Raw genomic sequence first — 25,328 nt, forward strand, 5'->3', positions numbered from 1 at the left:
TCTTTTAAGACAGGTGAAACTCAAACGACTTTAGGCACTCGGGGAAAGAAGGGTGCAGAAGGGTGGGAGGAACATACCTTGCAAAAGGGAAGGAAAGGCTAGGCAGGAACCATCACCTGAGCTCTGGGCACAAAGGTTACTGGCTCTAAGACAGAGGCTGCTGAAGCACATGAAGCAGGCACCGCTGGAGACCAGTCCTTTGGAATGCGTTCTTTTCCTGGGTTCTGTCTCCTGCAGAGCACTGCCCTGAGTGAAACTACCCCTCACATAGGGAGTGGGGGATTATCCGGATTGGCAGATGTGAAAAGCTTATGTGAGGCTAGGCTAGAGTAGGAACATCATGATTCGCTTCCAACTGCAGGTATTATGCTTGGCATGCCCCTCCCAGTAGAGCAAGAGCATGCTGTAGGGGTGAAGGCTGTAGAGTAGAAAGGGGGGGTTCTCCAGTTGCTAGGTGGAAGGCCAAGCACTTTCCCTTGATTACAGACATTGGGCACAATTCCAGAGAATTAGTGTCACCAGGTGGTTGAATGATGAAATCTAGGCCAGCTACTTAAATTCTCTCTCATGCCTCCAGTTAGGCTGTTCTACAGGCCCCTGGGCAATTGCCCAAATGCCCTTTCAGGGCTCCAGTGCCAGATGTTGATGCAACTAAGCCCATAATAATACAGGCAACAGGAATGAACCAAACCTTGCCTGATCAGCCTGTCAAGTGCCCTTTTAGATGGAATATATTTAGATGCCTTAGATCATTCAGCCATTCAAACATGTTAATTACAAATGAAACCAAAGATTAATGTTTTCCTAGGGAAAGTAACATGTGTAGCTTTACAACGATTAATTCTTCATGAGAGGGAGGGGGAACTCATGACTTGCTCTGTGTGTGCACGCATACCTGTGTATTCTTGGGCATTTGATGTTTCTATGAGTATCAAAAGGAAACACTAAGGTTCCTTTTTTCCTGAAATTTAAAGATGGCAAAATCCCTGTTAACCCAAGATAAAGGCACTCTTATAGAGCAGTGCGCTTCTTCTGGAATATTCCTCAGAGTCTGGAATGACAAGTCTAAGTTGATTTTCTCTCTGCAACTCTTACCTGCTGACATAAGCAAGGCTAGCAACAGCCAACAAGGTGAGTCCTTTCTTCTTCAGTGGATAGCAGTGTGGCCTGAGGATGACTTCAGCCAGAGAGAAGGGCAATATAGATGTGTGCTGCAGGAGAAAAGATGACAAATCATCAATCCAACGTGCCCCGGCTGCCTCCAGCACCCCTAATTCTCTCTTCCCCTCCAGTCTACCTTCTTACACAAATACCAGATGAAACTTTCCAAAACCTGGCTTGGATCGTACTCCTTGGATGCCAAGCACCTACAGCAGGTCCCTACTGCCTACCATATTGATCCAGACTCCTTTGTCTGGCTACCAAGGCTCTTTATAATATGCTCTCACCCCCTTCCTAACACACACACACTCACACACACACTCACACACACACACACACACACACACTCCTTCATAGAACAAGGCTGTCTCCTTCATTCTTTGCACTTGGCATGTTTGCTCCCCCTTCACACTTCTGTTCATGCTTCGACTGTATGGAGTGTGTCTTTTCTCCCTGTATTCACATGGTCCATGGTGTTCACAGCCAGTACAATCTTCCATGATGCTGTCTCTGTATTTTCCTCTTGCTAATTTCTCCCACTCAGTTCTGCTGCATTTATATCCTGTGCCATGTAGTCTAACACTCACGGTGCGTATTGGTAAGCTCGGTGCGGGGAGAGGCCGAGGACACATTTAGCGGTGCACTTGGCACCGTGGAACTGTCCTGTCGACAGGTGATGGGTGCTGTAGGGGCTGTGAGAGTCTCCCTCTGAAACCTCTGTGTTCTCCCCCACTTCCTTCCCTGCTTCACCTCCTTCTTTATAACCATCTGTTTTCTCACATCTTTCAGACTCTTAACACTAGATTTTTTGCAAATGACATAATCAAGGAATAGTGGTGTTTTTGGGTGTGAAGACTTCTGAGTCCCACTCCTCTCTTGGTTCTGGGAACTGATCTGGCAAAGGTGAATTGAGTCTCTTTGCAATGTCCTTTCCTTTCTTAAACACATTTATTAAGTTCCTCTGCCACACTCTGTGCTTATTGGTAACATCTCATAGTGTTAGTATTTTATACTTTTTACGTTTACATCATTCCTCTTTCATCCCTGCTCCGCAGTTTCCTTAGCTCTTGGAAGCCTCTTGCATCCATAGCTTCCACTTGCAAGCTCCTTCCCAGTCCCATTCTTGAGCCCCGAGACAGCTGTGTCAGCACCTCAATTACAATAGGGGCTGGGGCTTAGGAATGTCACAGTGCCCACGTCACCATGCTCCCATGCCCAGCTGTGCTGCTGGAACCCTGGGTACTGACTCTGGCTGGCCTTTGCTGTCAGTCATACCAGTCTGGTGCTCAGAGGCATCCAAGGAGGTGGAAGCTTCTTCTTGCTCTACCTGTGCTAGCTTGGGTCCAGTCAGGAGATCAGAACCCTCTGATGACAAGAAATGCGACAAGTTTTAATGGAGCAGGGGTGGGATGAGGAAGCACAGGTCTTAAATATAGGGCAGTACTGGGCAGAGGGAGCCTGCAGTTCAGTGGCACAGAGCAGTCAGGCTTCTTGAAGGCCCTGGGTACCCACATTTTAGAAGCAAAGCTCGGAGGAAGAGCATTGTGGACAAACCACAGCTTTTACAGACTTTCTACAAGGTTGGTCCTGAATATACTGACTGGTTGACCACACAATGGAAAGACTTCCAGGCCCACTGTCATATCCTGCATCTTTCTTTGGCCTAATTTTAGGGATCAAAGTCTCCAGTTTCTCTGTCTCTCCCTCCAGTAAAGGAGCGTGGTGTGTAAGGGCACGTATTTTTGAATCTGACCCTGGACTAGTTACTCAATCTGTCTGAACTTCAGCCTCCTCGGTTGTAAAACGTGGCAGTAAATAGTACACGTGTCACAGAGGTACTACCCCGAGGATTGGGATTAGTGCATGTAAAGGGCTTAATGCTTAGCCCAGGAGAGCGTCCAGTGAGCATTAGCTGTGATGATCACTGTTGTTCTTGATTCTCATCCTTCCCCTCATTGGTGGCCCAGTGTGGAGTGGGGTGAGGCAAGCGGCTGGGGTGTCCACAGCACCAGGTGTCTGTTTGCACCCTTGCCTGTGGCCTGCAGGCGGCTGGAGTGTGGGAGCAGGGCCATCCCCGTGGCCGTCCCATGGGTCCCTCTCCCGCCCACAGCTGGTGCCTACGCTCCCGGTGGTGGCCACCTCAGAGCCCTAGCAATACCCTGTGACAGACACTGACGCTCCTTTAATCCAGAGGCCACTTCAGGAGGCCAGGGAGGGGGCTGTCTACCCAGTACAGCTGCCTGCCTTTCTGCCCACCGTCGCTCTATCAGGAAGGTCCGACTTCTGTCAGGAACCACTAACAGCCCCATTATGCTGGCCATTGACCTGACAGACTCTATTATCCCTGCTCACAGCAGCTTCCGTTCTCTACATTAATGATCATTGGGAACAGAATTCCTGTGGAATAGTGTAGCGCGTTTGCATTAGGAGCAAATGAGTTCACAGTGATTAATGCTTTTATAACAAATAACTCAGGAATGCATGACGGGTCACCTCTTCTAGGAGCCTGCCCTTTGCAAGTGACATTCAGTTGCGTTTCCAAATGAATTCTCCCTGATGGCTTCTGGGAAGTTTACTTCAGTGATGTCATTAGTGATGGGCCATATACTGTGGCTTAATACCAGCTAAAAGGTCTCTAAAAGAATCACATTGTTTTGGCCAGGGCTGGGGGTACGAATGAGGAAAGGAGGAAGATTGTATTCTGTGAGGTTTCTAAATGTTGAGCTACTGTGAAGAGCCAAGCATGACACAGTGAACCCCCTGGTATTTCAAACCTGCTGGTATTTCACCTCACGTTGATATAAATTATATAACCTTTGTCAGGCAGCACATATTTTTCAAAAGAGGAGGAAAAATTTAGTAAGAGGAAAATCAAATATGCTTTCTGCTTCCAAAAAATCTAATAATTAGGCTGGGATTGACACAAATTAGAATGCTGCCAAAAATTACTGAAAACAGTGACTCATTCTGTATTTCAGTTAACAGTTTTTCAGTTTCCCTTATAAACAGTGAAGCTGACAAAAATTAATTATCTCAGAGGGGGTAAAATATTTCCTTCCAAAGTAAACAAAACATCAGGGACTGAAACAATAGTATGTGTAAACAGAGGGGATGGAAGGAAGCTATCTTTCCTTGTTAACTGAGCCATCGTTTTGGTAGATTTTTCTTTAAATACTCATTCCGAAAGCATTGGTTAAAAGGAAAAGTGTTGTTCTTTTTTCATCCTTTTCTACTAAATTACACCTTTCCTCCTGTCCTTTGTGTGATGCCTACTTCCATCGGAATATCTTGGAGAGAGAACTATAAGCATGAAAGATTGATTTAAGTGTTAGTATAATAGTTGCCCTGTAGATTCCTTGGTTGCAAAACAGCCTTGTAGATAAGTACTACAATTTACCAGCCCATAGAGAATTCCTATAAGGTTATATGAGTGGCAACATAGAAAGTAATGAGCACTTATTTTTACTAGCCTCATGCCAGTAGATAAGTAGCTGCTCTAAACAGCTTCCCTGTGTCTGAGGCTCAAATTAACATGAGATGCATTTGCCTGACTCTTGAGAAAGAGGCAAACCTCCATCACTCAGGTAACCCACGGAGCCGACAGTCTTCCATCCTTGCTGTGCAGCCTCCAGAGACTGACTCCAGAAGGCGAGGATGGCCACACTCTTATCTCTAAGATCCTTGGAGGTCCAAGAGCACTTAATTGTCTTCAGTGAAAGAAATTCAGAGAGCCTCCACATTGTAAAAATCAGACGATAACACTTTAAAATAACTTCTCTGCCTCTCTCCTCTGATTCATTTCCTTATTGCACCAGCTCTTATGTTGAGTGGAGCGATATAAATAGGTCAGCTTTTGCCTTCTCGGGCTGGTCATTGCAAGGCTTTCTCCTTCACGTGCTGTTCCTAATCATGAGCTTATGTAGTATTGCCCACTTCACAGCTGCTTCAGTCTTCTCCTTCCTTCCTCTGTTCAGGCAATGCCTGGATCTGAGAATTCATTCCTTACACTGGCTCTTCCCAAGCTGAGTTTCCTTCTCTCAAGTCTCTAAGATAACGTCTTTGGTTCGTTTATGGTGCTACTGGGTAGATATTTTAACATGAAGTTTTAGTACACGGACAAGAGTTTACTTCTGGGTACATTAAGGAGGATATTTTTGCTTACTGTACATTAAATATATCATTTTAAAAATTTATTTAAAGATGAAGGCCTTCACAAAACCTCCTCGGGGCAAACACATGGTCAAAACATCAATTAAAACTTAAACATAAATACAACAACAGACATGAAAATGGAGGCAAAACAAACCTTAATAGCACGCCATTGTACCCAGGCTTGTTATTACAATGGCGGATCATGTTCCTTAAGCTTGAAAACTACACACAGTAAAAAGATGCAGTAATAGTTGTTTTGTAAATCCTAGTAAGGCAATCTCTGGTTTTGATAATATCCATTTACCAGCTAAAAAACTTTACCTCACTCCTCACCAACTTCCCCCACTGCAGTTTCTGCCTCTAGCTCTTACAGTTTGGGACAGTGGTGATGGTCTTTCTGGGAATACTTTGTATCCAAAAGCAGAGACCATCTGTATTCTCTGTGGCCCCTGCTATGTTACTAAAGGTGCAGTTTTGCTTTAAGTCAGTCCAATATATGGTAATCTGGATATGTAGACACAGGTTATATTGCTTACATGTCTAGGGGACTTTTTTTTTCACTCTTCCACCTGCACTACCTGCAGGAGTCTTTTCCATCTCAAATTCTAGAGTTTAGAAGATAACTGGATTTGTAAAAACTTCCTTTTCTACTTTCTAGGAACTTAAGTGCACAGACTAAGCATCACTGTAATTAAAGAGTCAGCACCTGGGGATGAGGGATTGCGAGGATAAAGCACCCATAGAAAGAGCCAAAGGCTTCTCTTTGATCTCCAGTCTGCCTAGGTGGGCTGACACAGCCCAGTCAGGTAAAAGTTCAGAGGACAGAAGTCAAAAACCAATAGTTTTATTTATTGCAGAAGAGTAGTAATGTTTGCAACTTACTCTGATACGCACCACAAATAAGATGAGTTGTTGGATGGATAGATGCATAGATTTGTGATAAAGCGAATACAGTAAACTATTAATAGCAGAACCTAAGTGGCAGGCAATACAGGTGTTCACTGTAAAATTCTTTCAACTGTGCTTTATGTTTGAAAATGTTCATAATAAAATGTTGGGAGAAATATGAATAGTCCTACTGACCTGGCAAGAGAAACGAATGCTCCACTGGGCTGAGGAAGAAAAGCATGCCATTGTTTATGAACTTGTATGTGAAACGAACAGGTGGTTAAATGATAACTTTCTGAATCTTTTATGGTTAAATGATAACTTTCTGAATCTCTGAACTTTCTATGTGATTTTTTACTTGCTACACTATTGTCCTTTGGGTTAATATGTAGTTTAGCCAACATTTCAAAGCAGCATCCTTCTAGGAAGCTAGTCGGCTTTGACGGTGTCCAGCCTGGTGAAGAAGTGAGTTAGATTCTATTCAGTTAAGGGTAAGACAAAAGAAAGATCTGGGCTCTTGAGAGCCTGCAGTCTGGAATATATCCGCCTCTTCCCATTCTTCTCCTCTCTGTCCCTGCCTCTCCAAAGCACCAAACCCCTTCCTCTAATTTAACTCTCTCCAGCAATAATAACACCCTAGACACCAGCTGTAATCAGTGACTCATTTCTTTCCTTCTCAATCCAAACTTGATTCACTTTCCTCCTCAGATGCTTCCCATAGCTGTCTATTCTTTTATCTTCCCCAGCATCACCTCCCTAGCTTTCTTCTATTTTTGTCCATACTCAACATTGCAATTAGACCAACCTTCTTCAAACAAGTTTCATGTTACTACTCCCCCCAAAACCTTCTGTGGCTCCCTGTTGCCTCAGTCCACTGTCTACTCCTCTAATCTTATCTCTCTCCCATTTTCCACAATATCTCCACAGGCTCCACCCCTTCCACTCAATCCAGTCTCCTCATTATTCCGGTGTTTCATTCTGTTTCCTTCCCTAGAACTCCTCCCTCTTTTCATACACCTAACTCTCTTCTTTAATTCTTCTCTCCCAGTCAGACCCACACACTTTTGAGATGCCTTCCAACCAAAAGCGCACACATTAACATGAGGAGACGTGAAAGAACATCAGGACCCAGGAGAACACTGAAACAGAAACACGCCAACCAGAGGCTTGCTGGGTTGCTGCTGTCGAGATTTAATTTTAGCAATTTCTTTCCAGACAGCCAAAATGAAAAGAGAGAGATGGAATGTATACAGTTCCTGCTTTTTTTTGTTTTTTTTAAAGGGGAAATTAAGTTTTTCCACTAGGAAGTAGGCCTCAAAGAAATTTTCACTGTTGCATCTCATTTAGGGAACACTCAGTAATAGTAGGCAGTGCTCTCACCAGTGTCCCCATAGCAAAACATTTCAGAGATCTAAGTTCCATAAAATGATAATATCTGATAAAATTTGAAGGCAAAATAATAAAACATATTTTGAAGGGGATTCTGCCAGTAAGGAGATAACATTGTATGATTATGTAGGCTTCTGCTGATCAGAGCAGTAGAGGGACTCCAGAAATAACATTTCCCCCCACGAGAGTTTTTGTTTGTTTTTACTCTAATTGTGCGTCATAAAACAGCCAGTATTTTATTCTGTGTTGAGAGCCTAGAGTGTAGGTATTATACACTGTTGATGACACGGAGATATAAAAGCTTGCAGGAATTCAGAGAGTCAGTGGTAATGTTGACACCCTTTCACTGCAGATCAGAAGCCTCACCAAGAAAACCATCCTGCCTCCAGGAGCTGAGCACCCAGCGCCTTCTGCAACCTCTGGGGCCCGTGTCACATGCATGGCACACCCGTGTCACATCCTGCCTTTGCATTAGATGCTGACTCTCCCCTGTCCTTCCTGCAGCTCTTTTGGTTTGCATTAGACTCTTCTGTGCTTAATTACGTTCAGTTTTCACTTTTACACTGTCAATTTCGTGTACTTTTTCTTCTGTTCTCAGTTAGATTATAAACAAGTTGAGGTCAAAGCTTTCACCTCCTATTTTTTTCAGGACTCCCCTCCACCCTCTGATTAATAACTACTTTTCGACCCATCTTCTTCATTCAAACCTAAGTGTTACAAAGTATTATAGAATTAAGCCCTTAATATGGCCTGCAAAGCCCCTGGTGATCTGGTTACCTGTCCCATCTTCATTTCCATGGCCTGCTCCGCATCCTGTGGCCTTCACCCAGCCCTCAGCCCCTGATTACGCTGTCCTCCACCCACAGTTCCCTTTCCCACCACTGGTACATTACACACACTTATGTCTCCCCTTCCTCAGCCCCCTCCACCTTCTTCTCACCTTACAGGGCTCAAGGTAGATATCCCTGCCTCCAGGGCAGAATCTGGACCTCCGGCAGGTGCCCTTCCTTGGCACGGCGGGATCTCCCTTTGCTCGTCCCCATCCCAGCGTCACATTATTGTGTTCACCCAGCACCGGCCAAACCTTCCACAGATGGAAGCAACTCGAGGCTAGGGCTGTCACCATTTCATCTCCAGTGCTTAGAACGGTGCTTAACCTCTCTGGCCACTTACTGTCTGTGGCGTTAATGAATGAATCAGTGAAACAGTGGAGTGGGGCAGAAGAGGAAGAAGAGTTCCTCTGCATAGCCTGGGAAGATAATCAGTGTCCCAGAGTGAGAAGACAACAGCTGCAGGCCAGACTCACCTGGCTTGGCAGCCACATGTCGGGCTGTGCCCGTGGTTAGCAGGGCCACAGAGTCAATCCCACTTCAGGCTAGTCACCTATACCCTTTGTCATGGCTATAGATGGCTCCCCAAATCTGAAAATGGGTGTTGTGGGTCACGGGGAAACCTGTGAGAAAATGTGACTCCTGGGAACAATCTCTGGGTGCCAACATTACAGCAACTAAACTATAGACTCAATAAAGGGGTGTCACCATCCCTGCAGCCCTGCAGGAGTTGGCAGCCCTGGAAGAAGAAGTCAGGAAATTTTTATCCAGCAAAGGCTGTTCTTTGGGACGCACTGGCCTGTGGCCCTCCATTCTGAGATTGGGCCAGGTGTAAACAAACTCCCCAGGTTTTGTTCGGTATCTTCTTTGTACCCCCTCCTCTATATCAATCTGTAATCCACGCTTCCTCTGTGCTTCTGTGCCTGGCTCCACAGAGCACACATGGAGACTTGTTTTTAAGACATAGACAGATGGGCAGCTCTCTAGAAAGCTGCTCTGAGTTGGAGAAAGGAGACTGTTCTTTTCAAGAAAGAGAAAGTTTCAGAAGCATAGGAATCTGCTCTTGCTTTAGAGCCACCACCTCTCAGGGCACCTTCCGCTCCTCTCAGCTATCTTGTCTCCATGTCAATAAAGGACTCAATATGTAGGCAGCTGGTTTCCCTGGGAGCTAAAGCAGTGAATCAGGAAAGTACCCTGCAAGCACAAGCACCAGGGCAGAGTTCCAGATTCTCCATGTGACGGATCCCATGATGGACCAGTTTCCACACTTTCTCCTTCCTGCCTCTGGCTTTCCCTTGCTGACCCATCAGGGTATTCCTAGAAGGACTCACCAGCTGTTCTGCAAGAATGGCAGTTGCCCACTGGTGATTTTCCCAGATGTGTGTACTTGGTTGAGTTAGGGTTTGTCTGCATGAGGGGCACATGAGCTCACTGTGGGGTTTTGGTGGGGGGGGGGGTCTTCCCGGTAGAGGGAGGAGATGGATGGGAGTGGCGCCTAGAGGCAAAAGAAAAGTTTGCTTGGGAAATGACCTCATTTGCTATCCATCAAATATCTTATGAAAAGCAGTTATGTTTCAGCACTCCAGGCAATTAAAAGGTCCATAAGACATGGTCTTGGAACTCAAAAAAATATTAATGAATTTCAACTTACATTTACTGTAACCCTACAGGTTTCACACTACGCCTGGGTTAGTTCTAAAGCATTATGTAGTGGAGGCTCTGAAAGTGTTAGACAGCAGTAGGCAGCACTGGGTTGAGCCCTTGAAGTCCACAACCAAAGAGAACAAGTTCTCATTTACTGCAAAGACCTGCTTCTCCTTCACGCACTTCATAAAAATCCTTCACACCTAAGAGACTCAAGGGTTTCTCCTCATCAGCTTTTGTGGCATCCCAAACTGTCTTAATACCTCATAGGCAGTCACTAAGCTGTGTTTTGTTCTTTCAAAATAAAAGTCAATTTTAATTCCCTTTTATTAAAAGCAGGTAGCTATAATCGCAGACTACTTTTTCAATTATGAACAATTATTTTTCTTGCTGAGAATCAAAAAGCAAAACAAAATGAAAACAAAAGGGCATCTGTAGGATATCAAACAAGTTCTGTTAGATAGTAGATACACAAGTTTGGTGCTCAGAAGAGAAATCTAGCTGGAGAGAGAGATATGGGAGCAGAGTGCAGAACTTTTTTTAGTGGTAGTAGATGAGATGACCCAAAGGGAGTGTGTGAGTGAGAAGAATAATAAAGGATCTAGAAGTAAACACTGTGAAAGGCAGGGTTTCTCAGTCTCTGAACGATTGATGTTGAAGAATAGATAATTCTTTGTTGTGGAGGGCTGCCTCTGCCTTGTAGGATGTGTGGCATCATCCTTGGCTTCTACTCACTAGAAGCCAGGAGCACCTACCCACCCACAGTTGTGACAATCAAAACTGTCTCCAGATATTGCCATGCGTTCCCTGGAGAGCAAAAGCAATCCCAGTTGAAAATCCCTGATTTAAGTGATGGACAAAAAAAGAACATCTTGCAAAGGTAGTTGACAAGGAGTGTCAGAGAGTCTGGAGGTAAAGGAAGATAATATTTTGAGAAAAAGATGTGGTAAATTTGTGTCAAAGATCAAGGAAAGGTATTAAGACGTGAGCACCAGCATCCCTGGTTTTAGGGACGAGAATGTGTGGTGAGCAGAGAGGAGCTTGCTCCTTGTGTCCCCGATTGTTCCTTCTTCCTTCTAGGCTGACTCCCGTGTTCCTTGTCCAGTCTCCTGCATCTCTGGGTTTCAACCTCCTGTTCGTAGTATTTTTAGACCTGGACCTTGGAGCCCCTGGGGCTCCAAACCCCAACAGTTGGGTGGACATCTAGACAAGTTTTTAAGTGTAAAATTTGGGAACCTACATGTGGCACAAGTTGATTACAAGTCCACTTGCTCAGAGCCCTCTACACTCCTGGGAATGCAAGCCTGTGGCATTGAAATTCTCCCATTGCCAAGAAATTTGGCTTACTTCCTTATCGTGGTCCTCTTAGGAGAAATAAAACAGAATTTCTCAAAAGGTCACAAAATTCCGTCTCACCAGAGAATAGTAAAAACGTGGCTTTTATGAGTTCCTAGATGTGTTTGGAGAGAGATGTCAAAAACACACAAGCTTTTATTCCCAAGCAGTTTGTACTAGGAGAGCTCTCCAGAATACCCCTCTGAAATGATTGTGCATTTTTTGGTCTCCAAACTCAGGGAGGAAAAGCACAAAGGTTTTTGTTTTGTTTTAGTTTGGTTTTTATGGCTTTCAGATCTGAATTTTCACTGGTAAAATCTCTTCTGATTAAGGGAAGTGAAATGCTGAAATCTCCCCTGGCTTTATGAGGGTTTTTTTTTGGTTTTTTGTTTGTTTGTTTTCCAATTCTGCCCTCAACATAAGACTCCTGATTCCTACTGAACTCTTAAAACATTAGGTTCTGGCTTTATGGAAGCGGGGCTATAAGAAGTTGCTTCTGCAGGTGGCCTGGCTTTAGGAAGACCAGTATAAATGCCATGAAGCCACACATTCTTGACTGCTTTTTAGTACTGAAATCCACGGATCTACATTAGTTCCTGGTTCATAATTTTCAGAAGGACTGGAGAAGAGCAGAGATTAGAATGACTCTCAGAATTATAGCAGCCTGGAAATCCTGAACAGAAGCCAGTCTGACAAGGTAGAAAGGTTTGCTTTTACCATTTGTCCTAGGGTTCTGACTGGGGGTTTTTTGTTGTTGTTTTCTTTTTATGAGTGTGTGTATGTATATTTCTTTGTGTGATTTTTTTTTTCTGTTTGGTTTTGCTTTTACCATTTGGCTTGGGGTTCTATCTTTTTGTTTTCTTTTTTTTTTTTCCTTTTTTTCCTTCCTTTTCTTCCAAGCCTTGTGACTGGCAGGGTCTTGGTGCTCTGGCCAGCTGTCAGGCCTGAGACTCCGAGGTGGGAGAGCCGAGTCCAGGACATTGGACCACCAGAGACCTTCTGGCCCCATGTAAAATCAATCAGTGAGAGCTCGCCCAGAGATCTCCGTCTCAGTGCTAAGACCCAGCTCCACCCAATGGGCAGCAAACTCCAGCACTGGACACCCCATGCCAAACAACTAGCAAGATAGGAACACAGCCCCACCTATTAGCAGAGAGGCTGCCTAAAGTCATACTAAGTTCACAGACACCCCAAAACACACCACTGGACGTGGTGCAGGCCCACCAGAAGGACAAGATCCAGCCCCACCCACCAGAACACAGACACAAGTTCACTCCACCAGGAAGACTACACAAGCCACTGAACCAACCTAACCCACTGGAGGCAAACACCAAAAACAACAGGAACTGCAAACCTGCAGCCTGCGAAAAGGAGACCCCAAACACAGTAAGTTAAACAAAACACAGTAAGTTAAAAAAAAGACAGAGAAATATGCAGCAGATGAAGGAGTAAGGTAAAAACCCACCAGACCAAACAAATGAAGAGGAAATAGGCAGTCTACCTGAAAAAGAATTCAGAGTAATGATAGTAAAGATGATCCAAAATCTTGGAAGTAGAATGGAGAAAATGCAAGAAATGTTTAACAAGGACCTAGAAGAACTAAAGAGCAAACAAACAGTGACGAACAACACAATAAATGAAATTAAAAATTCTCTAGAAGGAATCAGTAGCAGAATAACTGAGGCAGAAGAACGGATAAGTGACCTGGAAGATAAAATAGTGGAAATAACTGCCGCAGAGCAGAATAAAGAAAAAAGAATGAAAAGAATTGAAGACAGTCTCAGAGACCTCTGGGACAACATTAAATGCACCAACATTCAAATAATAGGGGTCCCAGAAGAAGGAGAGAAAAAGAAAGGGTCTGAGAAAATATTTGAAGAGATAATAGTTGAAAACTTCCATAACACGGGAAAGGAAAGAGTCAAGTCCAGAAAGCACAGAGAGTCCCATACAGGATAAATCCAAGGAGAAACACATGAAGGCACATATTAATCAAACTATCAAAAATTAAATACAAAGAAAAAATATTAAGAGCAGTAAGGGAAAAGCAATGAATAACATGCAAGGGAATGCCCATAAGGTTAACAGCTGATCTTTCAGCGAAAACTCTGCAAGCCAGAAGGGAGTAGCAGGACATATTTAAAGTGATGAAAGGGAAAAACCTACAACCAAGATTACTCTGCCCAGCAAGGATCTCATTCAGATTCCACAGAGAAATTAAAACCTTTACAGACAAGCAAAAGTTAAGAGAATTCAGCACCACCAAACCAGCATTACAACAAATACTAAAGGAACTTCTCTAAGCAGGAGACACAGAGAGGTAAAAGACCTACAAAAACAAACCCAAAACAATTAAGAAAATAGTAATAGGAACATACGTATTGATAATTACCTTAAATGTAAATGGATTAAATGCTCCAACCAAAAGACACAGACTGGCTGAGTGGATACAAAAACAGGACCCATATATGTGCTGTCTACAAGAGACTCACTTCAGACCTAGGGACATGCACAGACTGAAAGTGAGGGGATGGAAAAAGATATTCCATGCAAATGGACATCAAAAGAAAGCTGGAATAGCAATACTCATATCAGACAAAACAGACTTTAAAATAAAGACTATTACAAGAGACAAAGAAGGACACTACATAATGATCAAGGGATCAGTCCAAGAAGAAGATATAACAATTGAAAATATTTATGCACTCAACATAGGAGCACCTCAATACATAAGACAAATGCTAACAGCCATAAAAGGGGAAATTGACAGTAACACAATAATAGTAGGGGACTTTTAACACCCCACTTTCACCAATGGACAGATCATCCAAAATGAAAATAAATAAGGAAAAACAAGCTTTAAATGACACATTAGACCAGACGGACTTAATTGATATTTATAGGACATTCCATCCAAAAACAACAGAATACACTTTCTTCTCAAGTGCTCATGGAACTTTCTCCAGGATAGATAATATCTTGGGTCACAAATCAAGCCTCGGTAAATTTAAGAAAATAGAAATCGTATCAAGTATCTTTTCCAACCACAGCACTATGATACTAGATATCAATTACAGGAAAAAAACTGTAAAAATTACAAACACATGGAGGCTAAATAATACGATACTAAATAACCAAGAGATCACTGAAGAAATCAAAGAGGAAAACAAAAAATACCTAGAGACAAATGACAACGAAAACACGATGATCCAAAATCTGTGGGATGCAGCAAAAGCAGTCGTAAGAGGGAAGTTTATAGCAATACAATCCTACCTCAAGAAACAAGAAAAATCTCAAATAAATGACCTAACCTTACACCTAAAACAATTAGAGAAAGAAGAACAAATAATCCCCCGAAGTTAGCAGAAGGAAAGAAATCATAAAGATCAGATCAGAAATAAATGAAAAAGAAATGAAGGAAATGATAGCAAAGATCAATAAAACTAAAAGCTGGTTCTTTGAAAGGATAAAAAAAATTGATAAACCATTAGCCATACTCATCAAGAAAAAAAGGGAGAAGACTCAAATCAATAGAATTAGAAATGAAAAAGGAGAAGTAACAACTGACACTGCAGAAATACAAAAGATCATGAGAGATTACTACAAGCAACTCTATGCCAATAAAATGGACAACCTGGAAGACATGGACAAATTCTTAGAAAAGTACAACCTTCCAAGACTGAACCAGGAAGAAAGAGTAAATATGAACAGACCAATCACAAGCACTGAAATTGAAACTGTGATTAAAAATCTTCCAACAAACAAAAGCCCAGGACCAGATGGCTTCACAGGTGAATTCTATCAAACCTTTAGAGAAGAGCTAACACCTACCTTTCTCAAACTATGCCAAAATATAGCAGAGGGAGAAACAGTCCCAAACTCATTCTGCAAGGCCACCATCACCCTGATACCAAAACCAGACAAAGATGTCACAAAGAAAGAAAACTACAGGTTAATATCACTGATGAACATAGATGCAAAAATCCTCAACAAAATACTAGCAAACAGAACCCAACAGCACATTAAAAAGATCATACACCAGGATCAAGTGGGGTTTATCCCAGGAATGCAAGGATTCTTCAGTGTACGCAAATCAGTCAATGTGATACACCATATTAACAAATTGAAGGATAAAAACCACATGGTAATCTCAGTAGATGCCGGAAAAGCTTTCGACAAAATTCAACACCCATGGGGCTTCCCTGGTGGCGCAGTGGTTGAGAGTCCGCCTGCAATGCAGGGGACACGGGTTCGTGCCCCGGTCCGGGAAGATCCCACATGCTGCGGAGTGGCTAGGCCCGTAAGCCATGGCCGCTGAGCGTGCGTGTCCGGAGCCTGTGCTCCGCAGCGGGAGAGGCCACAACAGTGAGAGGCCCGTGTACCACAAAAAAAAAAAAAAAGAAAAAAAGAAAAAATAATTCAACACCCATTTATGGTAAAAACTCTCCAGAAGGTAGGCATAGATGGAACCTACCTCAACATAATAAAGGCCATATATGACAAACCCACCGCCAACATCGTGCTCAATGGTGAAAAACTGAAACCATTTCCTCTAAGATCAGGAAGAAGTCAAGGTTGCCCACTCTCACCACAATTATACAATACTTTTTTGGATGTTTTAGCCACAGCAATCAGAGAAGAAAAAGAAATAAAAGGAATGCAAATTGGAAAAGAAGAAGTAAAACTGTCACTGTTTGCAGATGACATGATGCTATACATAGAGAATCCTAAAGATGCTACCAGAAAACTACTAGAGCTAATCAATGAATTTGGTAGAGTAGCAGGGTATAAAATTAATGCACAGAAATCTCTTGCATTCCTATACACTAATGGCAAAAATTCTGAAAGAGAAATTAAGGAAACACTTCCTTTTACCATTGCAACAAAAAGAATAAAATACCTAGGAATAAACCTACCTAAGGAGACAAAAGACATGTATGCAGAAAATTATAAGACACTGATGAAAAAAATTAAAGATGATACAAACAGATGGAGAGATATACCATGTTCTTGGATTGAAAGACTCAACATTGTGAAAATGACTCTACTACCCAAGGCAATCTACAGATTCGGTGCAGTCCCTATCAAGCTACCAGTGGCATTTTTCGCAGAACTAGAACAAAAAATTTCACAATTTGTATGGGAACACAAAAGACCCCAAATAGCCAAAGCAATCTTGAGAAAGAAAAATGGAGCTGGAGGAATCAGGCTCCAGGACTTCAGACTCTACTACAAAGCTACAGTAACCAAGACAGTATGGTACTGGCACAAAAACCAGAATACAGATCAGTGGAACAGGGTCGAAAGCCCCCAGGTAAATCCACACATATATGGTCACCTTATCTTTGATAAAGGAGACAAGAATATACAATGGAGAAAAGACAGCCTCTTCAATAAGTGACGCTGGGAAAACCGGACAGCTACCTATAAAAGAATGAAATTAGAACACTTCCTAACACCATACACAAAAATAAACTCAAAACGGATTAAAGACCTAAATTTAAGGCCAGACACTATAAAACTCTTAGAGGAAAACATAGGCAGAACGCTGTATGACATAAATCACAGCAAGATCCTTTTTGACCTACCTACTAGAGAAATGGAAATAAAAACAAAAATTAACAAATGGGACCTAATTAAACTTAAAAGCTTTTGCATAGCAAAGGAAACCATACACAAGACGAAAAGACAACCCACAAAATGGGAGAAAATATTTGCAAATGAAGCAACTGACAAAGCATTAATCTCCAAAATATACAAGCAGCTCATACAGCTCAACATCAAAAAAACAAACAACCCAATCCAAAAATGGGCAGAAGACCTAAATAGGCATTTCTCCGAAGAAGACGTACAGATTGCCAACAAACACATGAAAGGATGCTCAACATCGATAATCATTAGAGAAATGCAAATCAAAACCACAATGAGTTATCACCTCAAACCAGTCAGAATGGCCATCATCACAAAATCTACAAACAAATGCTGGAGTGGGTGTGGAGAAAAGGGAACTCTGTTTTGAGAGTTCCCACTGTTGGTGGGAATGTAAATTGATACAGCCACTATGGAGAACAGTATGGAGGTTCCTTAAAAAACTAGAAATTGAACTACCATATGATCCAGCAATCCCACTACTGGGCATATACCCTGAGAAAACCATAATTCAAAAAGACACATGTACCCCAATGTTCATTGCAGCTCTATTTACAATAGCCAGAACATGGAAGCAACCTAAGTGTCCATTGACAGATGAATGGATAAAGAAGATGCAGCACATATATACAATGGAATATTACTCAGCCATAAAAAGAAACAAAACTGAGTTATTTGTAGTGAGGTGCATGGACCTAGAGTCTGTCATACAGAGTGAAGTAAGTCAGAAAGAGAAAAACAAATACCGTATGCTAACCATATATATGGAATCTAAAAAAAAGAAAAAAAATGGTCATGAAGAACCTAGGGGCAGGACAGGAATAAAGACAGAGACAGAGAGAATGGTCTTGATGACACGGGGAGAGGGAAGGGTAAGCTGGGATGAAGTGAGAGAGTAGCATGTACATATATACACCACCAAATGAAGAATAGATAGCTAGTGGGAAGCAGCTGCATAGCACAGGGAGATCAGCTCAGTGCTTTGTGACCACCTAGAGGGGTGGGATAGGGAAGGTGGGAGGGAGACGCAAGAGGGAGGAGATATGGGAATGGATATATATATATACATACGGCTGATTCACTTTGTTATATAGCAGGAACTAACACAACATTGTAAAGCAGTTATACTCCAATAAAGATGTTAAAGGAAAGAAAAAACATTAGGTTCAGTGGTAGCCACCGAAGTAGTTATTCTCTTTCTATTGGTGGAATTCCATATTCGTGGGTTCACTTTTCACAAATACTAATGCACCCCATTACTAGCTTCTGCTCATCAGTAGGAATCCTTGGTTGTGTGTTATCAAGAATCTCTCTCAGAGGGATTTCCCTGGTGGTCCAGTGGTTAAGACTTCACCTTCCAATGCAGGGGGTGTGGGTTCGATCCCTGGTTGGGGAACTAAGATCCCACATGCCTTGGGGCCAAAAAACTAAAACATAAAACAGAAGCAATATTGTAACAAATTCAATAAAGACTTTGAAAAAAATGGTCTTAAAAAAGGGCCGCCTAGGGCCACCGGGTCGCAGTCGGGCCTCCTTTTGCAGCTCGGTTCAGTCATTAAAAAAAAAAAAACAAGAGAGAATCTCTTTCAGAGCCACTGCTAGCCCACCAACAAAAATGGGGGAAATTGGCCTTCCACACACTTTCACAGAGATAAAAGGAGGCTGGTTTTCCAACCAATTCTTCTCCTCTTTCTTTTGACCACTTTTCTTTCATCTGGTTTTTTCTGTGGTCATGTCTTCATTCCTTTTCTTAAATTCAGCCTCTGCCACCCTTCTTCCTTGATTTGATGGTTGTTTGAACTCTCTTTGGCTACATGAATACTCAGTTCCCTAATTAACATCTGAGAATGGTGATAACAGAGGAAAGTGTAAGCCTGGAAATGGTTTTTCCAGAACCGCTTTTGAGCCACAGTCCAGTCCAAATCAGAATAAACATCATCTCTCCTTTAACAAAATATATGTAATTACTATGACTCTGTGCGTCTCTTTGAACATAAATCAGTCACTAATATAGCATATGTCTCAGATACAACAACGAAAAGCCCCATAGATATTTCAAGGTACCAATAATCTCTCTAGAATTTTCCTCACTTGTAACTTTCTGTACAAAAGAACACCTCAACGTTTCAAACGTATCATGTCATCCACAGATTGTAAAGGCAGGGCTGCTAAAGGCTTTCTCTCTGCCTCCAATGCCCTTTGGTCCCAGCACACCTCACTCTACCCCTGAGGAGGAACTCTGGGGTCAGTCTAGGGCACAGAGAAGCTACCAGAGCAAGAGGAAAAGACTTCATTCTTCCATGCAGCCATCTTCATTAGGCGCCTACCCCATGCCAGGTGCTGTGTGAGGTGCTGGGGATTAAACAGTAAACAAATATGGGCCCTGCCCTTGTAGACCTTACAGTCTAATCAGCAAGATTTTCTATAAACAAGTAAACAGCCACATAGATACCAGTCACGATATGGGCTATAAAGGAAACAAACAGGAATCTACTCATCGGAAGGAACGCGGAGGCACATGCTTTACGTAAGGCAGTCAGGGAAGGTCATTCTGAGGAGGTCATTTTTAAGCTGGGACCTAAATGTACAAGCAAAGGCAGGGAAGAGCAAAAGGAGAACATTCCAGGCAAAGGGGACACCATATGCAGAGGTCCTGGTGTGGGAAGGAGCTCTCATAGTTACAGAAACAAAGCAGAGGCCGGAAGAGCTGTAACATAGTGTAATGGGGAGACAGGCTCCACTGGGGTCTGGAGCATTAAGCAGGGGCCAGGTTCATCTGGCCTGTAGGCCATGGGAAGGAGTTCCCATAAGTGTAGTTTCCACTACACTTATTCTAAGTGTAGTGGAGAGCCACTGCAGAGCACTGGGAAGGGGGACACTATTTCCTGTGTATCGTGCTGCTGTATGGAAAAGGTTGAGAATGGAAGCAGGAAGACCAGTTTGGAGGTATTGTGTGGTTTAGAGGAGAAGTGAAGGTGGACACCAGGGTGTTGGCAGTGAACAGAAAGCAAACTAGAAAGCAAACAGATTTGCTACATATTTTGGAGGTAGCATCGACGACATTAGTTCATAGATGGGATGTGAGGGTGGTGGGATGGAGGGAGGTGGGAAGGTCAATGCTGGTTTCTGTCTTGAGCAGTTGGGAGGATGGAGACTCCATTTTCTGAGATGGAGGTGCCCAGGACAGGTTTGGCAGTGAGTATAACAGGTCCACTTCTGGACACGTTGATTCAGAGATGTCTGTGGCACGCCTATAGGTGTGCCTGTAACAGTGGTGTCAGGTAGGCAGTTGAGAAACAAGTCTGGAACTCAAAGGCTATCTGAGCTATAGACCCAGCACATGGATAGAATTAAACCCATGGGGATGGATGTGAGTAGTTACTGGGAAAAGAGTACTGGCAAAGAGGGTCCAGGACAAGCCTTAAAGAGGACATCACTTAGAGGGCAGGTAGAGGACACAGCCAGAGACTGAGGTAGGAGGAAAACTAGTCAGTCTGCTATCAACAGAACCAAAAAAAGCACAGCTTCAGGGAGCGAGAAGTGTAGTGTGCTGAATGCTGCTGAGAGCAAGATGGGGGCAGAAACAGGAGCCCTGGGTTTGGCAGTTTGGAGGTAGTTGGTGGCTAGAAAAAGAGGAATGAGCAGAATGTATAGATAATTCCGTATGGGTCTGGGGCAATGCTCTTGGACTTTGTTCCGTTCGGAAAGGCATACCTGCTTGTTTTGCGTGTGGGGCAAATAGCCCCTTCTGCCCTGAAGGAAACTCCTAATCAGCCAACCCCACAACCACCAGAATAGAATAGAATAGAAGAACAGAAGGGATTGGGAAATTGGGGAAAAGAAAAGCAGTGCCTGTGTTGGCAAAGTCTCCATTTTGGGGCATTGCTGAGCTGGGGAGAGCTGAGAACTTGGTTTCCAGTTGGATCTCTCAGTGGGGGAAATCTCGGGTAACAAATAGAACTTGCATTTCACCCCTCCCCTCACTAGTAGGTCCAGGTTGTTCTGTAGATTTGTGTGCAGAACTCCCATGTTGACATTAACAGGAAAGTAAATCAGACAATCCTGAGACCTTAAAACCCAGCCCTGAAACTTTAATTATATACAAACGAATACACAGCATGCAGCACAATATAAAAAAGATACAAACCTTGTGCTTAATGGTTACATTGCCTAGCATGGAAGGCAGGCGATTTGATCACCTCCAGAGATCACTTTATGATCAAGAGCCTTTTCTTTTCTATTTTTTTTTTTTTTTTTTTGCGGTACGCGGGCCTCTCACTGTTGTGGCCTCTCCCGTCGCGGAGCACAGGCTCCGGACGCGCAGGCTCAGCGGCCATGGCTCACGGGTCCAGCAGCTCCGCGGCATGTGCGATCCTCCCGGACCGGGGCACGGACCCGTGTCCCCTGCATCGGCAGGCGGACTCTCAACCACTGCGCCACCAGGGAAGCCCGAGAGCCTCTTCTTAATTGCCAGAGAACTCTACGGGCCTCCTCTCCAGGGACAGCTGCCAGGATTAGAAAGGAGAACACGGCACCCAATTCATCTATCATCACAATTTAGTATTTTTAAATAGTGGCCTGTGGAATAAGCCTTCGGGAACAGGGCTCTTGTCCCTACTAAAGGGATGAACAAAAAGGATGATTTAATCATTAACTCCCTTTTCTTTTGCCTACCCCTTTAAAATGAGTACTTCAGAAGCTTAGCATTTTACTCTCAAATATGTCCTGACCTTCCCATCCTGCACCCCAACCCCCATCATATCACCTACTTTATTAACTGGAACAGCTCAATTAGGGGTTGGTTGCATAATAGAGATCTGTGCCTGCAGGAACAGTAGAAATGATTCTCGGGGGATGGTAACTTACTCCTGCAGGAAAGGCCTTTCCACCATAAGCCACTTCCCATATTCATGGGTTTGAATCTACCTCATACCAGGTCCTGTTCACATGCTTTTCTCCACACCTTAGAACAGTCTCTGACCATGGATTCGAACTCTCATCAGTTTATTTTTTTTTCTGTTTATTTTTTCCTTTTCTACTGATGCATAAGTCATACACTCCATTTGTATGTGGCTATTCTAGACATTAAAACACGTGTATTTAATGTAGTAACGGCTAATGTAAGTCATTATTTCTAGCCCCTCCCCACCAGCAATCCAGGGGGGCTTAGCGTGCCTTAATTCTAATCAGGCCTCTCTCAACTTACATTCTGTTTGCATCCAGGATTTTAATTCATACTTTTTTAAAGTCACCATAAACTGAACACATTGCTTGCCATTGTTTTTGGTATCTCGTACCTCCCTTCTGAGATCATTTTCCTTCTTCCTGAAGTACGACCTTTAGCATTTTCCATTACTGAGGGTCTGTGGGTGATAACGTCTGTTTTCGTGTGTCTGAAAATGTCTTTACTTTGTCCCTGTTTCACAAGATACTTTCGGAGAGTAAATAGGTTGGCTCTTTTTTTCTTCAGTACTTTGAAGCTGTTATTCCACTTCTTCTGGCTTCTTTGTTGGTATTGAGAAATCAGCTATCAGTGTAACAGTGGTTACTTTTTGGGAAATCCATTTTATTAATCTGGCTGGTTCTAGGATCTTTTTGTCTAAGGTGTCTGTGATGTCATACAAGTGACTAGATGTCTGCCCTGTGTCCTGTGTGTCTTTTTTTTTTTTTTTTTTTTGGCACTTCTTGACTCTGAGGATTAATTTTTCATAAATTCCAAGAAATAATCAGTGATGCTCTCTTCAGATATTGCCTGCATCTATCTCACTCTCTTTTTTAGCTCCTCTTCTGTTTTATTTTAACTTTGGGGAATTTCCATTATTTTCTTGTTCGTAAGTCAAATGTTTACAAATATTTTTAAAATATTTTTTTCAGCGTTTGAGGTGTCTTGTGATGTTTGTATGTTTGTTTGTTTCAGGCTACTGTTGCTCTCTATGGCCAGAAATGGACGGCACTCGGGACCTTGTTTCCTTTGGGTGGATAACTTTCTCCTCCTGCTAAGGGTTGTGGGCATGATTTGGAAGGATGCAGGAATTTATGGTCATTATCAGTCGGGATCCCATCAGGAACAGGGAAGCCCACTGAGGGATTCCAAGGATGAAGGTTTTAGAGGCTTTGGCAGTTATTGGAAAGGTCAAAGCAGTAAAAGTGAGGGAAACTTCTACTACAAGGGGATGCTTTGAGGGAGCTGGCTCAGAAATGGTAAATCTCAGAAGTCTCTGCCCCCTCGCTGCCTGTAGTATAAAGCCTGTGATTCCTGGGTGCTTGTCCAGAAGTTGATGCTAACCTCGTGTCTGCACATCTGCTCTCAACTGCCACTAGAGAAAAAGGCGTCCTCACTTTCACGTCTCATGAGAGTGCCTGTCATTGGCTGACTCTCACCTGGAACCATATGGAGAAAGGGATTCTAGGACCTTGTGTGTGATTCCAGGCTTATCCCTTGCTATGCAGAGGAGAATGGAGGAGGGGTGACGGTGATTCCAAGTTGACAACAATTTGGCATAGGTTGTTACGGATCACGGATAGCACTTTATGTTGCACACATATTATTTTATGTGCTCCTAATAGCATCACTGAGAATTAAGAACAGTAAACACACCTATTTCAAGGAACCAATACCCAGTGTAGGTCTGTTAGCTTTTCCAAAAATCACACAGCAAGACAATGGCAGAAATGGGACCAGAATCGAGGTTTTCTGGCACTTGTCAATTGTTTTCATGAAATCAAAAATTAACTTGTAGAAAACATCTGAGATCAATTATTTTTGCAACTGAGACACAGGGCTAAGACATTTTGCTTCCACTCATCCCAAACCAACTCTTAGGCATCAAGCTGCAGCACTTTTCTTCCTAATAATTTATCCCGTCCAACTTTTTAGCCCAAGAAGAACCTTAACAGATGTGAAAGGACTTTTGTGAAGATAGACTATGATTCACCAGATGGTCCATTTCCTGATGACCTGTACCTGGAGATGTCTTGGACTGTCTGCACCATGCTCTAAAAGTCACCACCTCAAAAGATACCACTAAGATTGTGTCATTCCCTGTGGATATGCAGCTTAATATTCCAGTTGTCAAATATCATTCAACAAATATTTCTTAAGCACCTTTTTTTCTAGGCTTACAATTTCTGTGATCATCATGATATTTTAATGCCGCTAACTCTGACATTATTAGGTTAGCAAAGTATTTTAAAATATGTCAGAAAAAGTATGCATATTAATTAAAATGTTCCCACATATAAGGCTTAAACTGAAGTCCCTGGGTTGATAGGAGACAAAAGACTTTTATTAAATACTATTTGATAAGTTAAGTATTTTAGTGTCTCTGCCAATCATTGCTACAAAAGAATATTTATCGTCAAACATGAATTGGGTAAAAAGGGAAATATCACTATATTATTGTCTGTTAGTCATATGTACTAAGGCAATAGCAAGAACAGCATTTTCAAGCAATGGCCATGCCCTCTTGCGCCCTGATCAGCAAGCTTGTTTCTAACATCAGGTTTTTACTGTTTCTCAGCATTCAGAATGAGATAGCTGATTCTTTGAGTGAGTACATGGAGTGTGCACCAACATGCCTATAGATTTTTGTATTCATGGAGATGCTCTTTAAATGGCATCTGGGCCCTTTTATCAGACCACTGTTAAAAGACTGCAAGTATACACTCAGTGTAGAATCACTGAGCATAAAAGCAGGAGCTCCACTTTGAGCAAACCTTTTGCTCACACGCTCACAGACTCTGGCAGTGGCCCCTGTCTCACATGGCTCAGCATGCATGAAGTCCCTAGAGAAAGAGCTCATTCTTGTTCCCATGTTCTCACTCTTCTTTAGCTTTGCTCTAATTATAAACTTTTAGAGAAAATAAATGAGTCTAGTGAATACATGAAGGTGATAGAAAAAGGATGAAGCTGATAAGTAAGGCTGGTGGTAGGTTGGAAGAGTTGTTGAGATTTAGGAAGCAGTTGAGAACGCAGGTACCTATATATTAATGACTGTGCCCATCGGATTGAGAGGAATGAAGGGCAGGGCTGAGAATTCAAAACTTAGGACATAAGCATGTGAGAGCTAGGAATCCATGTGATGGGTGGATAATATGTGGGCAAGTGGAATAAAGCAGACTAGAAATCATCTACTGGCTGATAATCCAAGGACCTGGAGGTGAGAGTAAGATTAGAGGACTTGGAAAAGCTCAATTCCCAATTAGGCACAAGTGGTTGCTCTGTAGGCAGAGAAGATAAAAGAGACCAGGGAAAAAGATGTGGAGCTGGTTGAGAGCCTG

General features: G+C 42.8%; 1 protein-coding gene across 2 annotated transcripts in view; it reads right to left on the minus strand.

Annotated features, from left to right (window-relative positions):
* ADTRP (androgen dependent TFPI regulating protein) overlaps nt 1–25,328 on the minus strand; it is a 71,937-nt gene that overhangs the window by 27,456 nt on the left and 19,153 nt on the right. For both annotated transcript variants that reach the window (XM_060023640.2, XM_060023639.2), the window contains one exon: nt 1,096–1,211. In XM_060023640.2, coding sequence (XP_059879623.1) covers nt 1,096–1,211 — 116 coding nt within the window. The remainder of the gene's footprint in view (nt 1–1,095; nt 1,212–25,328) is intronic.

Source organism: Delphinus delphis, chromosome 10, assembly GCF_949987515.2.
Source record: "Delphinus delphis chromosome 10, mDelDel1.2, whole genome shotgun sequence".
Classification (NCBI taxonomy): domain Eukaryota; kingdom Metazoa; phylum Chordata; class Mammalia; order Artiodactyla; family Delphinidae; genus Delphinus; species Delphinus delphis.